Below are 20,224 nucleotides of genomic sequence, written 5' to 3' on the forward strand. Positions count from 1 at the left end.
CAGTGTAGGCAGACGAAAGAGTACCACCCGAAGAAAAATGCTCCTGAATTGGACTCGACGGAGGCTCATTTAGGTCCACATATAGGTGTGACTGGGTCCCGGTGGCATGTGATCTTTGACGTGCTGCCTCATCCTCCTGCATGATGACACTAATCTCCTCTAGGAAGTGTGATCCTCCAAAATCCGCATCAAGACCATCACTGGTCAACAGGTCTGACAGACGCTGACCTGGACTAACCCATGTCTTGCTCTCATGAATAGCCTAGTCATCACTGGGGACATCGACAAAGTAATCGTCGAACGACCCTTCTCCGTCTCCCCCGCTACCCTTGCCCAAATCATCACCCGCACCAGAACCATACCAGTCTCCACCATGAGATCCTCTACCACCGCTGCCATGCGCACCTCCTCCAAGTCCACTCCCTATCCCACCGTCACCTCCGCCATCATGCCCACCATCATCTCCACCATCAGCCCCATCATGATCTCCACCGTCATCATCCTCGTCAACATTGTGCTCATCTCATGTCCACCTCTCCCCCTATATCCAGCTCTAACTCGACGAGCACCTTACCCAGTCTGTCCAACGCGGCCCCTGCGTCATCCACCACCTCTCCCCCTGCCCTCTCTGCTCGCCATCGCATGCTCGAGCTACCGCCACTCACGTTGGCTCATACGTGTCCCAACACGAGCTATCCACTCAACACGATGCCTATCCGGAACATCATCTACCGGATCCATGTCAGAAACTCGACCTGCACCTCACTGAGTCGCCTCGATCGGAATAGGAACGGCCTTGGGGTCACTGAGAAAGAGCTCAGGTGATAGGAATCTCCTGCCATGCTGGCTCCCCCAATCCAGAAACTCATGCGACGGACCTGGGTCTGGCACAACATCAAACCGAAGCACATGATCTGCCCGGTTATCCCAATGAAGGTGCCAAAACTGCAAGCTGTATGGGAACTAACGATCACCACCTCTGCCATCCTTCGACACCAAAAAGTCAATGTCTGGTGCGGCTCGAGGTCTAGGCTGTACCACCAAACTGCGGTAGCACCTGATCTATCTAGTGCCACTCTATGACAGCAAAATATATCAACGCTGTCACGGACCTCCATAACGCTACATGCCAAGACTCCAATATCTCCGGATGCACAACTTGAACTACGGCATGAGAGCTATACGGCATCCAAATGAATTGTGAATAGAAAAAGTTACGAAACGTCATCATTTATTATATAGCGTTGCTAATCTAAGAGAGATTTTAATTATAATAAGTGGTTGAAATACTCACATCCCCAGCTTGTAAGAGATCTATATTGAGCCTCCAACTCACAACTTGAGGTCCCTTCTCGCTCGCTGTAGGGTTGTGACCTGACTACCTGCAACCCACACCCAGGTTATCACTAAATGAAGCTAACACCAAATAATAGAATAGAAAAATTGTGAATAGGATAAAATAATAGCATATAATAAACCTAAAACCTAATAATTGTGACAAATAAAGGCCAACCGAACGTATCATATCCAGCGGATTTGAATTCAGGAAACCGCCAGAAGATCCTTGACTCAAGCAGCTGTAACGGTCTGGCTAACTTCACCACGTATCTGTTCGCCACGCGGCATATGCACCGGTATAACCACGAGAGAGCAGCTGATTCCCAATTGTACACACCCATGTCCTCAAGCCTAGCTACGTATGGCAGCCACCTAATGTGAATGCGAGTACCGGACTTATCACCAAATAGCTGAGTCCTCAACAGCATCATGATATAGGCCCGGACATACCTCCTAACAGTGGGCTCATTGGCTCCATTAGGAAGCTCTCCAAATGTCTCCTAGAACCAGCTGCAGTTCACTGTAAACTTCTGGATGCAGTTTGCATGAGGCAATACACCCAGCAGCTCCTCGAACCACGCCCAAGCTGGGCGACCACCCTCGATGTACGTCTGAAAATCTGTCAGATAACCACTAACATAATGTCCATCGATCGGCAACCCTAACTGGTACGCTACGTCCTGCAGTGTAATCGTGCACTCTCCGAACAACATATGAAACGTGTGCGTCTCCGGACGCCAGCGCTCCATGAATGCATTAACTAGGGGCTCATCCAGCCTAAACCAGCTCTCGTTTAGCCTCGCAAGATGGTATAAACCGGCCATCTGCAAGTACGGAACGTACCTCTCGTCCAGGCACATACCCTGCTGCCATCGCATGCTCGTGATACATCGGTGGGACTGCATAAAGAAAGTATCACATTGTCTCTCAGCTCGAAACATATTTATACAACATCATTCACTAATGCATATCTTAATCCAAATAATACAACTTTTACTCTACCAAATAATGTTACGTATTAAGATGGAAAATAACATCATATATACATCAAATTGTGCCTAATAAAAAATATTTTCTTAAAAATAGTATAATATTAACATGAAAAATTTACTTCAATGACTACTATTCATGTTAACAAAAAAAATCTTACTCTAAATAAGTTTCACCCTTCGTTATCCTTACTATTCATATTTTTCTATTTATTTGTAATCAACTAATCACTAATAAACCACTAATATAACAACTCTATCTAACTTAACAACAGTAAATAATGACTACTATTATAACAAACCAAAAGGCAAAAATATAAAAACAACACATTAAATCCTATTTTAAAAAGAACAGTGCGCACTAATCTCTTTATTGATGACACCAGCTATATGGGGACCCCATCCAAACAATAAAGTCGGTTCGGGTTATCCCCATTAACTGAATATGATGTTGAACACTTTGTTGGAGTCGTATGAAAAGAGTTTTTTTTTGGGATTTAGTGGGGTAGGAGTTTGGAATTATAGTTCGAATGAACTCAATTCGAACTCTATTTATAGGGAAAAGCTTTGTAATTCAAATGAGTGCAATTCGAATTACCATGAACAGCCTAAACCGTGTGTAATTTGAAATAGTGGCTCATGTGTGTAGTTTGAATCAAATGATTCGAATTACTCCTAAGATTATATGCATGCATAATTTAAATTGGTCTAATTTAATTTATATTAATCACTTGTAATTCGATTTTAAGTGATTTAAATTACTTTTAGATTGTAGAATTCGAACAAGTCTCATTCCAACTACATGAAATTATCCTTATAGTAGATCCTTGTAACGTTTTTACTTTTGATAATCCATTTGATTTATACGTGTGATTTGCCGTCATTTTTAAGTTTTGTCTAATCCAAGAATATCCCTTCTAAGAACAGCAGAACACAAACCCTAAACCCTATTGTCATTCTCAGCTCACTCCTCACTCTCAGGCTTTCAGCGGGAGAACGGCGCCCTCCTTCTCCACTCCTCGTCTCCGCCCTCCTCCAGCTCCGACGCCAGTGCCACTCACCAACACCCCGTCTGCGCCTCTAGCACCATCGTCGCCCCAGCAACCCAGCACGCGTCTGCTCTTCCTCCGACAACGTCTGCTCCTCCGTTTTCCCTCCAGCCCCTCCTACGTGCATCAGGAAATCAAAAGATTTTTTTAATACCAAATGTAAGATTTAATTTACATTTATTTCAAATTAAAAATTATTGAACTTTTTTTTTTTTTTTTTTAAATTTGTTTAAACAAAGAACTCTCCTATTGACCATTGATTCAAGAAATTTAATGTTATTCACTAAAAATATTCATTTCCAGGACAATGATTCTTCTGACCTTGTTAATTTTTATGTAAATATTGTTTATTATCCTTTGCCGTTTGTGTTTCCATTTAACTGATTTTATAAAACCTTCTTATCCAATTTATTTTAGTTTGTTCATCTAAGCTTAGAAGCCAAAAGATTTTGAGATTGCGTCCTTTTTGACTGAAACATTCAACAATCCAACAGTTTAGCTGCAACATACAATAATATAAATCAGTATTAGAAGAGGAAAAAAATTATCACCATTGCTGTTTGGGGGAAGCTCTTAAACAAATAGGAATATCGTTGCTGTTTGTTATGGATTTATTTGTGTTTCCTTATGCATGCACATTGCTTTTTCATTGATCATAGGAAAAAATGTCTTAGTGACAATTAGTTTGAGTTTTAATGCATTTTTGATGTAAAATTTTGTATTTTCCTAATTATTGTATCATCCACTGGTTGAACTAATGACCATATGCTGATATGCCTCAACATTGTTAATCACTTTGTCAAGATTTATAACCACTTTTTTCTTTTCCATTGCTTCTTGCAGAAAGAAAAACCAATAATTTTCAGTTTTGGTGGATAAGAAGAGGCTTCATCAATGGGTAAGAGGAAGGAAAGGATTCACAATCCGGAGCCATTTGTCCCTGATGGCACTGAGTCTGTGAAGTCGAAAAAGGGTACGAAAGCTCCCAAACAGCACCAGAAGGAAGCCAAGTTGATTGCTTCGAACATCACCTCAAAGATCATGAAGGAAGCTTTGATTCAGCAGAAGGAGGTTGAGGAGGAGGAGGAGGAGGAGGAGCAGAATGCCAAGAGTTCCTTCCATAGAATTGAAGAGCCGCCCGTGGTCATTGAAGATGAGGATGGCGATATCGATAACTTTGAAGGATTTGATGAGACGCAGAGCCACTTTGCTGGATATGAAGTGAGTGGACGCTCTCATTGATGCAAATTCCTCATATGTAGCACTCTTGAGAAATTAGGAACTTTGAATGCCCTGCATCTTGAAGTGCAAATTGTTATATGCCTCTTTATATTGGTGAACTATTTTGGACTGAATTAGGAATTTAGGAGTATCCAGCCTGTGTTGAATGTGCCCTTACAGTGTGTTTGATTGTTCCTTGTTCACAATATTGAAAATCAGGAGAATATTAATGAGGAGGACGAGAGAATAATAGATACTTTCTTGTCAAAGCAGCCGGGTCAGCAGAAAACACTTGCAGATCTCATTGTTGAAAGGATAAAAGAAAAGGATGGTTCTGTTGCTTTGGGTATCATTAAAATTCATCCACTTTTCCTTTTTGACTTTTGTTGTTTCCTTTTTTTTTGAGGTTTGATTTTTATTCTTTCACATTATCTATGATTTTGTTCTTTCTCCAGAAAATCAATCAGTACCTAAATTGGACCAGTCCGTAATTGACTTATACAAGGGGTAATTGCGAATCCAATTCAATTTTCTATGTTGATATAGAGTTCAAATGGACAACTTCCTTTGTATTGAGATTGTTAGCGCCTTGGTTTGTGCTTTTGATATCATGCCCAACTGATTTTGTCTAATTTTCTCTTTGCAGAGTGGGGACAATACTTAGCACATATACGTCTGGAAAAATACCCAAGGCAATCAAACCCATCCCTTCCATGCCACAATGGGAGGAGATATTGTATCTGACCGAACCTGAGAATTGGTCACCACATGCTTTCTATCAAGTAACTAGGATTTTCGCTTCTAATTTAAATGCGAAAAAGGCAGAACGGTTCTACAAACTTGTCTTGCTTCCAAGAGTGAGAGAAGATATAAGGAAAAATAGAAAGCTGCATGAAAGTGTATATCATACTCTCAAAAAGGCATTTTACAAACCTGGTGCATTCTTTAAGGGAATTTTGTTACCACTGTGTGAGGTATGCAGTTATTTATACTTTGCATTGCATTGACCTTCTTGTGATATGCAATGCAAAATTGATTTGAACCTATAGTAATATTCTTTAAGCTTTTGGCACATTTGAAGACTTTTTGATTTCTAAATTTCAAGCAGTTTAAAAGAGCAATTTATATCAGGATTAATTTGGGTTTAAGTTCTATATAATGAACAAAAAACATTTAGGTTTTATATAATAACAACAACAACAACAACAAAGCCTTGTCCCACTAAGTGGGGTCGGCTACATGAATCAAACGACGCTATTGTGCTTTGTCATGTATCATATCTACAGAGAGACCGTTTACATGTAGATCTCGTTTGACCACCTCATAGATGGTCTTCTTAGGTCTTCCTCTGCCTTTCGCCCTTTGTCCATCTTCCATCTCATCCACCCTCCTGACTGGATGTTCTATCGGTCTTCTTCTCACATGTCCAAACCACCTGAGACGCGATTCAACCATCTTTTCCACAATGGGTGCTACTCCAACTCTCTCCCTTATATCTTCATTCCTTATTTTATCCAATCGCGTATGACCACTCATCCATCTCAACATCTTCATCTTTGCCACACTCAGCTTATGTTCGTGCTTCCCTTTAGCCGCCCAACACTCCGTACCATACAGCATAGTCGGTCTTATAGCGGTGCGATATAATTTACCTTTAAGTTTTAAAGGCACTTTTTTGTCGCATATAAAACCAGATGCACTCCGCCATTTTAACCAACCTGTTTGGATTTTATGATTTACATCCTGTTCAATCTCTCCATTATCCTGTATGATGCATCCAAGATACTTAAAATTTTTTATTTTTCGTATGATGTTTTTTTCAATCTTCACCTCTATATTGGGGTTTTCCCTTCTCAGACTGAAGTTACATTCTATATATTCCGTCTTGCTACGGTTTATGCTCAGACCATACACTTCTAGAGCTTCTCTCCATAACTCCAACTTATTTAGGTCTTCCATTGACTCTCTCATAAGGACGATATCATCGGCAAAAAGCATGCACCATGGCACAGGCTCTTGGATGTGTTCTGTGAGTACTTCCAAGACTAATGTGAAAAGGTATGGACTTAAGGATGATTCCTGGTGTAATCCTATACCAATAGGTAATTCCTCTGTCACACCACCTTGAGTCTTCATACTAGTTGTGGCCCCATCATACATGTCTTTAATTGCTGCGATCCTTACTCTCCTCTTTTCTAAAACCTTCCATAAGACTTCCCGTGGTACCCTATCATACACTTTTTCCAAATCAATAAACACCATATGTAGAAAAACATTTACATTTGTTAATGATCATAACTTGTTAATGATCATAATTTGTTATTTAGTTATTGGAGTCGAATAAGATTTATAATACAAGTTTGCATGAACTATACTACCAATGCAATCTACAACTCAACATGTTAATTCATTTTTCTTGTGAAAATTTACAATATTTTTCTCCTACAGTCTTGCACATGCACGGTTAGGGAAGCAGTCATTATTGGAAGTGTCATGGAAAAGGTTTCTATTCCTTCATTCCATTCTAGGTATGTGAACTTTGTCAATTATTCCTTGTGAAGTTTTTATAGTTCACTAAAATGTGTTGTATAGTGGTTTTTCTAGTTGGTTTCTTGGACTTTAGTTGGAGGAAAATAGCATTATTGGAGAAAGGATAGTGTAATTATTTACATTCCCTTTGATATTCGATGCTGTTGATTGTTTGATGGATGTTTGGATTTCCAGAGGCATCTAATTAAAAGCGTGGTGGTGCTATTTAGCGGTGTTGGCCATTATTCAAAAATCAGTAGTGGAATGAGGGGTGAAGTTTTAGGGAGAAGTTTATAATGTTCAATAATTGGTTTGTGTATATGTGCTCTTCAAGGCATGATGCACCTTAGCAAGATGCATTGTGGACATTGCCCGAATTTAAACCATGATGTGGGTTGACATAAATATTATTATTGCAAAACAGTTTGATGTCAGCTTTGAGCAGTAACAACAAAAGAAAATCGATCTTGTTATACAATATTATAGTGGCAGGATAGCCTTGCGTTTGCTGCTAGTCAAAGTTTGAGAATTTACTGTTAATATTGGATACCTGGTGCATAAATTTTCATGTAGAATATGCCAGAAGTTTGAATGAGTATAAATTGATTTGTTTGAATGCAAGACTCACCTAAAACTCTCAATCTATTTACAGTGCTGTGCTATTGAGGCTGGTAAGGATGGAATATTGTGGCACCACAAGGTATTTACTTTTGTAACCATTTATTTATTTTGATAACAAAAGATTTTATTAGGACATAAAAGAGCAAATAGAAAGAAAGAAAGGAAAATAGATCCACCCAAATAAAAAACCATGAAAAAAATTACATCAATGGGTTATATCTTTCTAGTCTCAACATGTTTGAGTGAAAGTTCTCTGAAGACTATGTGCTTTACCCTAAATAGATACTAGATGCCTTGTTCTATCTTAGATAGAGCATAATTTGTTTAGATATATATGCATATATTTCCAAAGGTTTTATCTCTTGTTCTGTCTTCCTATGCCCATATACATGTTCATAAGATGCATACATAACGACAATAACATCAATTGTGAATTGTTATATTAAAAAAATGAAATAAAGGTAGTCTTTAATAATTAATGAATTGATATTAATATTAATAATTAATTAATAATATAATATAAATCACTAAAAAATGTTACATGTAACATCAAAGTTTGGGGTTATAACTAGGAGTAGGAGGTTCGAATATTGGAAATGGAGTGAAGTTCTTGTTGGGAGGGACAAAGCCACCCCTCCTTTGGGACCTCTACAGATTGAGTTGGATTAATTGGATTCTCCATAATAAGGCCTAGTGAACCAATGGTCTTCTCCCAAAACATTGGATTCAAAATATGTGGGTCAGCCTTAATGCATTCCGATTTAATTATGTGCTCTGTTCATGTCTTAAATGATATAGCACTATAAATCGTCTGATCAAAATAGCATTTCTTCCTTAATATGTCATGGCAATTAATTGTGGTAATCGTTGCAGCTATTTCATAAAGATTTTATTGGAGAAGAAATATGCCTTGCCATATCGGGTTGTTAGAAAATGTTACATGTAACATCAAAGTTTGGGGTTATAACTAGGAGTAGGAGGTTCGAATATTGGAAATGGAGTGAAGTTCTTGTTGGGAGGGACAAAGCCACCCCTCCTTTGGGACCTCTACAGATTGAGTTGGATTAATTGGATTCTCCATAATAAGGCCTAGTGAACCAATGGTCTTCTCCCAAAACATTGGATTCAAAATATGTGGGTCAGCCTTAATGCATTCCGATTTAATTATGTGCTCTGTTCATGTCTTAAATGATATAGCACTATAAATCGTCTGATCAAAATAGCATTTCTTCCTTAATATGTCATGGCAATTAATTGTGGTAATCGTTGCAGCTATTTCATAAAGATTTTATTGGAGAAGAAATATGCCTTGCCATATCGGGTTGTTGATGCAGCGGTGGCTCACTTTATGAGATTTCTTGACGACATTAGAATAATGCCTGTTATATGGCACCAGTCACTTCTTGCATTTGTGCAGAGGTCAGTGATTTATCATTTTCCTTGATTATTTGATATCAATGTTTCTTCTCACTTGGTTAATGTTTTAGAAAATACTTTTTTGTGTTATTAAATGTTCTTAGAGTCTTGATGTCCATCAATTTGTTGCCTTGTATGCTTCCCATGTGCTCACAAGCTAATTTGTTGTCTATGCCTTAATAATCTACTCTGTCCAGCAGGCCTTCTAATCTAGTATTCTACATCGATGTCTCTTTCAGGTACAAAAATGAGCTGCTAAAGGAAGATAAGGATAACTTAAGGATTCTACTTGAAAAGCAAAAGCACAGATTAGTGAGTTCTGTGACCCTGATTGGGCTGCTTTCCCTGCGTTTTTAGTTTCTGGTTATAATTTACTTTCCCTTGCTACAGATTACACCTGAAATTATTAGAGAGCTGAACCACAGCCGAAACCGAGGTGAAAAGGAGGAAGATGTCATGTCAATCTATATCCTTTTGTTAAGAGTCTCTAAATGTTGAGGTTGCAAAAAAAATAATTCTGTTATATGAATAATTTATAACGGGAAAAGATGAGCATAAACTTTTGCAAGACAGGCTAATAAATTTTTGCACTCCAGCTATTGCATGGACAGTTTTTAAGCAATTTTCAATATTGAGAAATAAGGGATCATGTTTTAAGAGTAACATGTCTAGCTCTAAATATTATGGAACCACCTAATTATGATTTTGTTTGTCCTTTTATACCTCCCGCCATACATGTTATTTCCTTGACACACCCAGTACCTTCGCCGATGTCTGTGATTATCAAGCCCATCCAAGAAGATCGTTTTGACATTCCAGAGGTTCCAATGGAGGAGGACTAATTAGTTGTTGTATGGATCTGGTACAATCTTTAGATTGTGTTATATTCGTAATTTTGTTTCAAGTTTTCAATGCTGTTGTTAGTTGTTACTGATTCATCTTTTTGTGAAGTTGTGTTGATTAATTGTTGGTTGATTGAATAAATATTTGATATGACAATAGCATTTTAGAATTTAAGCTTCCATAGCATAATTTGTTGGTTTAGTCATTACTAAATAGTAAATACTGCCTAGTGTGTGTAGTTTTTTTTTTTTTTTTAAAATTTTATATATCATATCAGCATTGAGTTCTGGATTAAATAGGTTATTTATTTTCCTTCCAAAATTTCTGGTGAATGTATGTGTTGGTTTAACTTTGTACAATTTTGAATCTTTACCTTTTATTTATTTAGATATTTAATTTAGATTTTGAAGCCTTGAAATACTAGTTTTCCGTCGCAGGTCATTGCTGTTTTTTGTTTTTTGGAGAGAACAAGAGGTTGGACTTGCAGTCATCTTGAATCAGTGGGTGGCTTTGCAGCTATAGTATTACAGTATTGTTGGATGGTATATTATATTAAAAGTTTTGCTTTGAGGTTTTGACACATGGAAATTCACTGGATCTACTTAGAACAGTATCATTTTCCATTAGAGTAGCAAAAATGCAAAGATTAAACTACCATTTCTACCCACGAAAGTTAAAAACGATGACACATCTATCCATAAAAAAAGGAAATTAACATTTATACTCATAAAACATGAGTTTCATACAACAAAATTATCCAAATACTAAAAAATCACATGAAAATCCCAAATTACTGTTATTATCATCATCCTCATTGTCTTAGACCACCGCACCACCACTGGTGACCACCAAGCTGTCGCCCCCTCACCCGATTTCCTCTCTTCTTCCTCTCTCTCGCCCCTTCTCACCCCTGTTCCCTTCTCTGCTCTTCTGCATAACCACTGCCGCGGCACTCAACAGTCGTTGGCGCCGTCAAGTCCCATCCAACCTCCATTCGCTGTCGCCGCGTCCTTTCCCCCTTTCTTTCCTCCACCCTTTCCCTCTCTCTTTCTTCTTTCCCTTGCCTCACCTCCGCGAGCCCAGGACCACTGTCGCCTTCTATTTTTGCCGCCTTTCGCAACCCTAGAGCCGCTGTCGCTGCTTGATCGCTACCCCTGCCCCAACCCGTTCCAACTAGCCCTCCATCTCTCGCTGACACAGAGCTCCAGCCCTTGTCCAGTCTGCGGTTTCACCCGCTCTTTTCCAGTCTACAAACCCAGAGACCATTGAACCTACATCACATAACCAATGCTTTAATTTGAAGGTTATGGTGATGAAGGTTATGGTGATGAAGGAGCGGCAATGAGGTGGTTTGTGGCAAAGGTGGTTTGTGGCAGAGGGCAGAGAATTAGATAGAAGGGTGTTCAGGTGATGCGAAGAGAGAGAGGGAAGATGATGGTAGTAGTGGTAATGATAAGGGTAATTTGGGATTTTTAGATAATTTTTTAGTGTTTGGATAATTTTATTGTGCGGAACTTATGTTTCATGGGTATAAATGGTAATTTTCTTTTTCTATGGGTAGATGTGTGAGCGTTTTTAACTTTCGTGGGTAGAAGTGGTAGTTTACTCAAATGCAAAATATAATTCAACATGTTAAAGGCAAAATTACTATAATTTTTTTTTAATGTCAGTTTTCTTTTATTTCCATTTTGAAGGATATATAAGTCCCTAGGGTGGCAGGCAGGTGGCTGCACATTGTGTTACTGCTACTGCCAATTTTGGTCCATAACTTGAATATTGTTAAATGTTATTTATATTTTACTTCTAGGCAAACACAACTATAGATGAGTGTTTGTCCAAATGCTGAAGTTGTAATTAATTGAATTTTTGCGTGGCATTGACCGTGCTGATATGTGATCAATAGACGCATGGATAACATCTGAGAAAATGTTCTTTCTCTGTAACGTAAACCCAATTCTTTCAAGTTGAGGAAGCTGTCTCTTTTATCACACACAAGCCTCCCGTGGATCGATATCCACCTATGAAAGCGTTTGCAAATTCTCCAAGCTTTTTACCATTTTGTCTTTGTCACGTACTAGTGTTTTGTTACTCATTCTCTTCATAAATCGCAAAGATGAATTGCATTTCTAATAATGTTTGCAAAAGCTTATATTTTATTTTTAAAGTTTTTTTTAGAATATATATTTAATATTTAGATCTTTTTATCATGTTTTTAAATTTTTTGATGGTTTATTTGTCGTTAGTGTTTTTTGGAATTTGTTTTGCAAGCTATATGAATTTTCAAATATCATTTTACTAGTTTACTCTTTATTTAAATGCGTAACTTTTTCTTAAAAGTATTAAGGCTAATTTTTTTTATATTGGGAATAAAATTGTGATTTATGATAATATGGACTAATTTGGTTAAATATGTCAATATGAGATTATTAGAAAAAATAGAAATCATAAGGGACAACTTTGTAATTTTTATTTAAAAAAAAAAGAAAAATCACGAGTCACGATTTTATGTATGACAAATGTCTGAATTTTTAAAAATAAATTATAAACCATAATATGTACGTAATATGATTTTGGAAAAAGACTAAAAAAAGAAAATAATTTTTTGTAAAACAAATTTCTAAATTTACAAAAAACAAATCACAACTTATATAAGAAAAAAATTGAAATCGTGAGTTGCGATTTCACTTAATAGTAATTTTAGAAATTGCTATTGACAATTTTTGTTAATTCCAAACTCGAAGTCATATGTGTATAATATATGTTTCTAAGTTAGTATATCATTATTATACCTACTTTAAGATCATATTAAAAATAATTAGCGTAACAATAAAATCTCTAATTTAATTTGCAAGAACATAAATTCTATTTTTTTATCCATTTGTCGACGTTGTTTTCAATACTCATCTAATTTTAAGTAATAATCATAGTGATTTGAAGCGTTTGATATTCATTGGTTTAGATGCATTCGATAATTAATTTTTAAAAAATTTGACGAAAAAGAGCATCATCAATAACTGAGACTCTTTTAATATTAATTTCACTTGAAGTTCACGCTTCTGATCTCTCTCTTTTCTCTTCTAAAAACTCTTTTCTACAAGTTCGACAAGGCCATCAGTGATAAAGAATTGTTGTCGCTATCCCAGTCTTGGCAGTGGTAGCCCTCCTCTTCTCGCTTCTTCTTTGCCTCTTCTCATTTGCTCTTTTTTTTTCTCCCTCATCTTTTTCTCCATAGTTTTGTTCTTGCCCTTATGTCTCCTCTTCCTTTTCTCCATTCCTTCTCCTTCCATTCTTTCCTTTTTCTCCTAACCTAATCATTCTTTTTCCTTTCTTTCTTTGTTCTTTTCATTTTCCTATTTTTGTTTCTGTATTTAGTGTCTATTTAGAGATTTAAATTTTAATAATTTTAAAGTGATTAATTTTTTTTCTTTTACAGTGTAATGATCTATTTTTATAGGTATTTTAAATTTGATTATACATGTTCTACATATATGAAAAAATGATATTAAAAAAAAAGTTGTTCATGAAAATTTTTATAAACCATAGAAATGTTATGATCTATCTCTTAAAAAAAATTATCTCATTGTGTTACAGTACATCTGTATAGGTTTAGAAATAAAAGAGACTGAGTTTTATATTTATTTTTACTTGTTAAGAATCTTTGTAATTGAATATTGTACTTCTCCTCATAGGGAAGTAGATCCTCTCAATTTTTTGCTTTCAATTATTTCATAAAGTGTGATATTTTATTATTTAATATCTTTTCTCACATATTTTTTTTGTGCTATTTAAAGAATGTAAGATGAGAGATCACACTTTATCAAACAATTGAAAAAAAAAATTTGAAAAAATCTATCTCCCAATTTATAATTTAATATAGAGAATATTATCTTATTTTTTTATTATAGAACTAATATTTTTGCTATTATCTATAAATACTATATATTTGGCAATTTTTATGAATAAATATTTTTTTTTTACGGAAAAAAAAAAAAGAAAAACTCTTGTGTGTGCGTGTGTATTTTTTTTATCATAACCCATTACAAAATCTAAAAGAGAGTGAAGAGTAAAATTAGGTTGTTTTAACAAAATAGTTGACTAAAAAATAACACACTTAGAATTTTTAATTTTTTATAGTTCGGTCAAATTAGGTTAATACAAAAAAAAAAAAAAGCTAGATTGACACATACTTAAAAGCTACTTTTTTTTTTTGTTATTAAACGGGGTCTAAGCCTAAGAGAGAAGGGTTACAAGGCTATAGTTTCACGAGGCACAGACATCCCATTTTGATCATCAACAAGAAGAGATCCTAACTCAACAGGTGGAATGTCCAAGAATAAAGAACATGTATCTAACTTTAAGCTGTCATTTGCTAGCCAGTTGGCACATTTGTTTCCTTCCCTGAGAGTATGTTGAAATTTAATTTTCCAGGTCCTATTTTTGAGGTTGAGAATGTCCCGAATGAGGATATTGTGATATCTTCATTCTTCTTCACCGCTGTTAATACAATCATAAGCTTCTTTCGAGTCCGTTTCAATTATCATCCTCCACATACCGAGATCCCATGCCATTTCCATTCCTTTGAGTATTTCCCAAATTTTAACATGGGCGATGTTGCCTTGCTCTTCTATTCTGGCTTCAAATCCTCCAATCCATTCTCCCTTATGATTTTTAATCAAACCCCCACATCCAGCAGCACGCTCCTCCTCCTTCCTTGCTTCATCTACATTAAATTTTACCCATCCCAAATTTGGCGGTTTCTATCTTACCAGGATAGCATACCATCTTTCATTGGATACCACTTTTTTTTTTGTCAAAAGTTTTTTTGCTTCTTTTGATCGCCTCTTTTATAACCTTGACAGCATTTGGTGGTCTGGTAAAAGGTGGATTAAAAACTTCCTTGTTTCTCCAATACCAAATCCACCAACATGTAGTAATAAATTCCTCTCGCCATTCTGTTTGAGATCCTCTTCCCATGTTATTCCTCAGATTTAAGTTGATCCAGTCTTGGAACTCCATAGAGAAGAATATAGGAATCGCACTAGGTAGAATTAGTTGAAACCAGATCCAAGTGGTTCTTGAGCAGTCCCTAAGAACATGTAAGGTTGTTTCCTCTACCTCCTTACAAAGGGGACACTTTGAATCTGAGCCGAACACTTTAACTTTTCTTACTGCTGTGAACAGTCGTCCGTGAGCAGCTCTCCATACAAAAACTTTTAGTCTCTCCTGTCCTTTCCATTTCCAAATACATTCCCAATATGTATCCCTTCCTGTTCTTTCTTGATTGGATAGTAGTTTGTATGTTAATGCCACTGTGAACTTTTCATCTGTTGACAATTTTTAACTTCCTCTATCTTTCCCATTTTCTTTTTTTGGAGACGGAAGTGTATTAATTTTATTCCACATCATCGGGCCGAAAAAATCTTGTAAAATATCCCTGTTCTAAGTGCCATTCTCTTTCACAAATTCTGCAATAGTCTTCTCTAATATGGTTTCAGGAATTTTTTTATTTGCTACTTCTCTCAATAAGCCTTTTACCTCTACGGCCCACAGTTCCTTCCAGAAGTTAACTAATTTTTCATTTCCAACAACTCAAGCAGTATTAGTACTAAAAACACCCCATATTCTAACATGCTCTTTTCAGAAGGCAGAATTCGTATTCTTAGAAATTGCTCCACTCCGTCCTAATTGATTTCGGCCATATTTGCTGTTTAAGACTTGTACCCATAGGGTAGTGGGCTCGGTGCAGATTCTCCAAATCACTTTAAGCATAAAAGCTTCATTAACTAGTTGTAGTCTTTTAAATCCCATACCTCCTTGTTGTTTCGATTGGCATAGAGTTTTCCAGCTTATGTGATGGATGCGCCTTTGGTTGCTAGTTTCTCGCCAAATAAATTTTCTTTGAGTTTTTTCAATCTCTTTACATATTCCGATGGGGATCTTGGAATGCTGCGTCTCAAAGTTGGCTATCGTGCCCAGGACTGATTTTTCTAGTGTTAGTCTTCCTGCTAGTGATAGACAGTGTGACTTTCACCTTTTTAATTTATTTTGCACCCTCTCTAACACATTCTTAAATTTGTCCTTCCCCTTTCTATGGTTAGTGAGCATCGCCCTTAGATATCTCCCTAAGCAAGCATTTTCACTATACTTACTTAGATTTGTGATAGCCCTTCTGGTTTCGTCAGACACATTTTTGAAAAAAACTATTGCAGTTTTGCTTAAATTTATCTTCAATCCTGAGGCTGTACAGAACTCGGCCAGCACCTTGCTCACGATCTTCATTTGCTCCACAGTAGCTTCTGCATACACTAACAAGTCATCTGCGAAGAGTAAATGTGATATTTGTGGACCGTTTTTGCCAACTATAATTGGGTTCCATACTTTGGTTTCAACATGATCCTCTATAATTTGTGACAACTTCTCCATGACAATGACAAACAGATAAGGCGATATCAGATCGCCTTGTCTAATGCCACGTGATGGGTGAAAAGTTTCAGTCATACCCCTATTCCATAGCACGTTATAAGTAGCAGTAGTTACACAACTCATTATCAGTCTGGTTAGAGAGCTAGGGAGATCAAATTCTTCTAAACATCTCTCCAAAAAATTTCATTACAGCCTATCGTATGCCTTTTTAAAATCGAATTTTATTGCCATAAAGCCTCTTCTTCCCTTCATCCTCTTCATGATATGATCCACTTCTTTTGCTATCAATATATTATCTTGTATTTTTCGCTTCGGCACAAAACTTACTTGATAGGGGACAATTCTGTTTTCAAGAGCTGGTTTCATCCTTTCAACAATGATTTTTGTCATGCATTTATAACTTACATTGCACAAAGTTATTGAGCGAAATTGGTTGATGAATTCGGGACTTTGGACTTTTGGAATCAGAGCTATCAAAGTATGATTGTAATCAGCCATGTTACTTGGGTTATTCTATGCTTGGGTGATGTGCTGATATAGTGAAGATTGGACTGTATCCCAATTTTTCTTGTAAAAGAGAGGTGGGAATCCGTCTACTCCAGGAGCTTTCAAAGATCCAATTCTAAATATAGCTTTTTTAATTTCCATAATGTTAGGGGGTGCTAATGCTGTTACTAATATATGCTTCTAAGGGTGGGTAGGAACAAAGAGTTTGGAGTGTGTGTGGTTCTATTTGTTCTTCTTGATATAAATTTTTGAAAAAATTCACTATTAAAGATTTTAAAGCATTTGGATCCTCTATCCATATACCATCATGTGATCTCATTTTGGTAATCTTGTTCCTTCTTCTTCTTATGATTGTTTTAGTATGAAAGTATTTTGTATTACGGTCTCCGTCTACAATCCAATTCTTCCTAGCTTTTTGCATCCAGAACACCTTCTCTCTATCTAGGACAGCTTCCAATTCCTCTCTTAAGATGAGATTGCACAAATTAGCATCAGTAAGAAGAATATCATTAAAGATATCAAGTTAAATTTAAAAATATATTATCATGAGTGTTTGGACAACTGTTGCATATTATCAAGATAAAAAAAGAAAGTATTTTCATTTCAATGTCAACAGAAATAACTAAATAAATAGTGCAATGATTAATTGATAAAGAAGGAAAATCATTCCAACATTAAAAAGAAGATATCAACTTCTATAAAAAAATATTTGATCAAATGAAGAAGGCAACAATTCGAATTAAAACTGAAACATTTTATCCTCATTCTTTATTTATTGAATGTGTTCGGATTTCTCCTTTGTTTAGAACTAAATTTTCTAAAAGTTACAAAAGACAAAGAAAGAAAGTAGTGCACACAAAAGTCAATTTTTACTTTGTCTGAGGGTTTTGATTTCGAAAAAAGTGCCAATTTATAGTACATTTGATTCTCCTTAACTAGGTTATGTTAGTACTTAGGTGAGTGACTAAGTTTAAGATAGTTTAGGTGAAGTTACAAGAGTGTAAATCTCTTAGTATCGGTGTTTGTAATAGGGGTGGCAAGCGGGGAAGCCCGTCCCGCCCCGCCCCGCTCCGCCAGAAGCCCGCTCTTTGGCAGGCTGGCATGTCCCGCCCCGCCCCGTCTAGTGAGGCGGTCCCAGAATCACAGTCTGCCCTGTCTAACGGCGGGCTGGCGGGCTAAACCCACCAAATATCCTCTTTTTTTTATTTTTAACTATTAAATAATATATATAAAGGCATAAAAAAAATTTTTTTGATTTTTTACTTTTAACTATTATAATTTCTAAAAGTATAAACAAATTATAATTTTTATATTCACAAACATTAAAGTCTTTGTAATTATAAATATCTAATAAACATAATTATAAACCAAGTTTTCATCCAAAACATAATTATAAATATTGTTTCCAAAGCAAAATAAACATAATCCAAAACATAATTATAAATATTGTCTCTAAAACCAAATAAACATAATCCAAAACACTCAATTTTCATCTTCATTCTCTTGTAAGTTGGGTTGGGAGAAGTTAGGTTTTGGTAAAAAAAATTGTAAAAATACTCCTTACTAAAAAAATACTAAGTCCGGCGGGGAAGCCCGCCAAAGTCCGCGGTTTAAGTGGTGCGGGTTAGGCGGGCTTTTCCTATTTGGCGGTCCCAATTTTTCAGCCTAACCCACCTTTTTTGGCAGGTTACGCGAGCCGACCCGTCGGATTTAGGCCCGTTTGCCACCCCTAGTTTGTAATCCAAATTGATCATAGTAAAAATTCTACCATAGTTATAGTGAAAACTGAACGTAAATCATATTACACTTCGTAGCCAAACTAAATAGATAGTGATCTCACTCTTATTCTTTTTTACTCTCTACAATTTCAATTCTAATCTATTCTACGCTAAGAGACGAAATAAAATCAAAAATAATTTTCTAAAATTAGAATTTTGCATAATTTGTTTATTTAGTTTTAAGATTAGTTTTTTTATTCAACCCCTTTTTCAACTCACTTGAAAATCTTCTATGCTAAATAATCGGATTTTTTTTTATCTTCCGAATATCAGATTTTTTTTTTTAAAAATGACTATATATTACAACCAGTGAACCAGGTGGTATTAATTTTAATTTTTTTTCCAAACGTAACTCAAACTCATCTTATTTTCAAATGTTTCTTATTTTTTTTATTAAATAATTCTTAATTCTTTATTTATTACATTTTATATTAATTTAAATTTATAGTTTATAATTTAAATTTTTAAATTTAATATTTATAATTTAAGAATTTAACCATTTAATTTTTCAACAACAAACACTGCACTTCTAACCTTTTTTTTGTTTTATCGGCATTAAAATTCGCCCTCGAACTCAGAAGAGTGAAAGACACTAAAAGAAATGAAAAGACTAACTTAGACTAGCTTCAATTGACTCTAATCTTAGTTTTTATTGCAACATCTTAGCTCTTCGCAGATGTGCCAGTGCGATAGTGTTTACAAGATACAAAATATTATGCATTTGTTACGTGGTAACGTTATGCCATTGCCGGTGGTTGTTGAAGCAATTCGTTATTTGTAGGCTGCAAATTAAAGAAAAACGACAAATTAAATATGCGTGTGAACAGCAATGAAAAATCACAATTTCATTTTATTATTATTTCAAACACCATATGACACAACATAGTTTGGTTTTTTTGGTCCACTCTTCCTTGGCGTACCAAAGGCTTGTGCACTTGTGCGTAGATCTGAAACACAAATAATTAATAACAATTCTATCTTCTTACCCACCCACATTCTTCTCTGCTTTCATGGAACAATCTTTTGCTTATATCTTACATAAACAAAAGAAGAAGGAAGTGGAGTTCATGCATTTTAACATGAGATATTTTCATATAGTTATAAGTTTATCATTTCATTCTTAGATACACAGAATAAAATAATGTTATTTATTTTGTTGGTATCTAAAAATGAGTTGAAAAAACTATATAGAGTATAGACAGACAAGATTGATTAAAAGGAGAAGTTCATCATGTCCATGCTCAGGCTTTCCATCATGATATTCTCCATGAATCCACACTTGGCAGGTGGTGATGCTTTCTTGATGAAGCTGTGAGTTCTAGGCTTGAAGGAGCATGAAGAAATAATAGGAATGATTGGGATATTCTCACAGTTGCAAAGCTCAATCATGTATCCATCAGGGTCATGGAAGAACACCTGTTCCACCTTGTTCCCTCCATCATCTTCCACCAAAGCTGTCACATACCTCATTCCCATGTCTTCTATCCTTCTCTTAACAAGTCCAACATCC

At 35.9% G+C, this 20,224-nt stretch overlaps 2 protein-coding genes and 1 long non-coding RNA gene across 3 annotated transcripts in view; all 3 read left to right on the plus strand.

The window, feature by feature from the left end:
• Positions 1 to 144, plus strand: part of LOC107621493 — a 1,667-nt gene extending 1,523 nt beyond the window's left edge. The window contains exon 2 of the mRNA XM_016323507.1: positions 4 to 144. Coding sequence (XP_016178993.1) covers positions 4 to 144 — 141 coding nt within the window. The remainder of the gene's footprint in view (positions 1 to 3) is intronic.
• Positions 3,373 to 10,222, plus strand: LOC107623010 (bystin; the record flags this gene model as incomplete). Its single annotated transcript, XM_021114242.1, is given in 11 exon segments — positions 3,373 to 3,535; positions 4,220 to 4,597; positions 4,817 to 4,943; positions 5,053 to 5,104; positions 5,244 to 5,571; positions 7,046 to 7,125; positions 7,779 to 7,826; positions 9,020 to 9,166; positions 9,403 to 9,475; positions 9,554 to 9,629; positions 9,926 to 10,222. Coding segments are annotated over 10 exon segments (1,338 nt in total). The 3' UTR covers positions 10,006 to 10,222.
• LOC110268287 overlaps positions 11,305 to 20,224 on the plus strand; it is a 9,717-nt gene continuing 797 nt past the window's right edge. Inside the window, exon 1 of the long non-coding RNA XR_002356458.1 lies at positions 11,305 to 11,368. This is a non-coding gene — a long non-coding RNA (uncharacterized LOC110268287). The remainder of the gene's footprint in view (positions 11,369 to 20,224) is intronic.

The sequence above is a fragment of the Arachis ipaensis genome, chromosome B10 (assembly GCF_000816755.2).
Source record: "Arachis ipaensis cultivar K30076 chromosome B10, Araip1.1, whole genome shotgun sequence".
Taxonomy (NCBI): domain Eukaryota; kingdom Viridiplantae; phylum Streptophyta; class Magnoliopsida; order Fabales; family Fabaceae; genus Arachis; species Arachis ipaensis.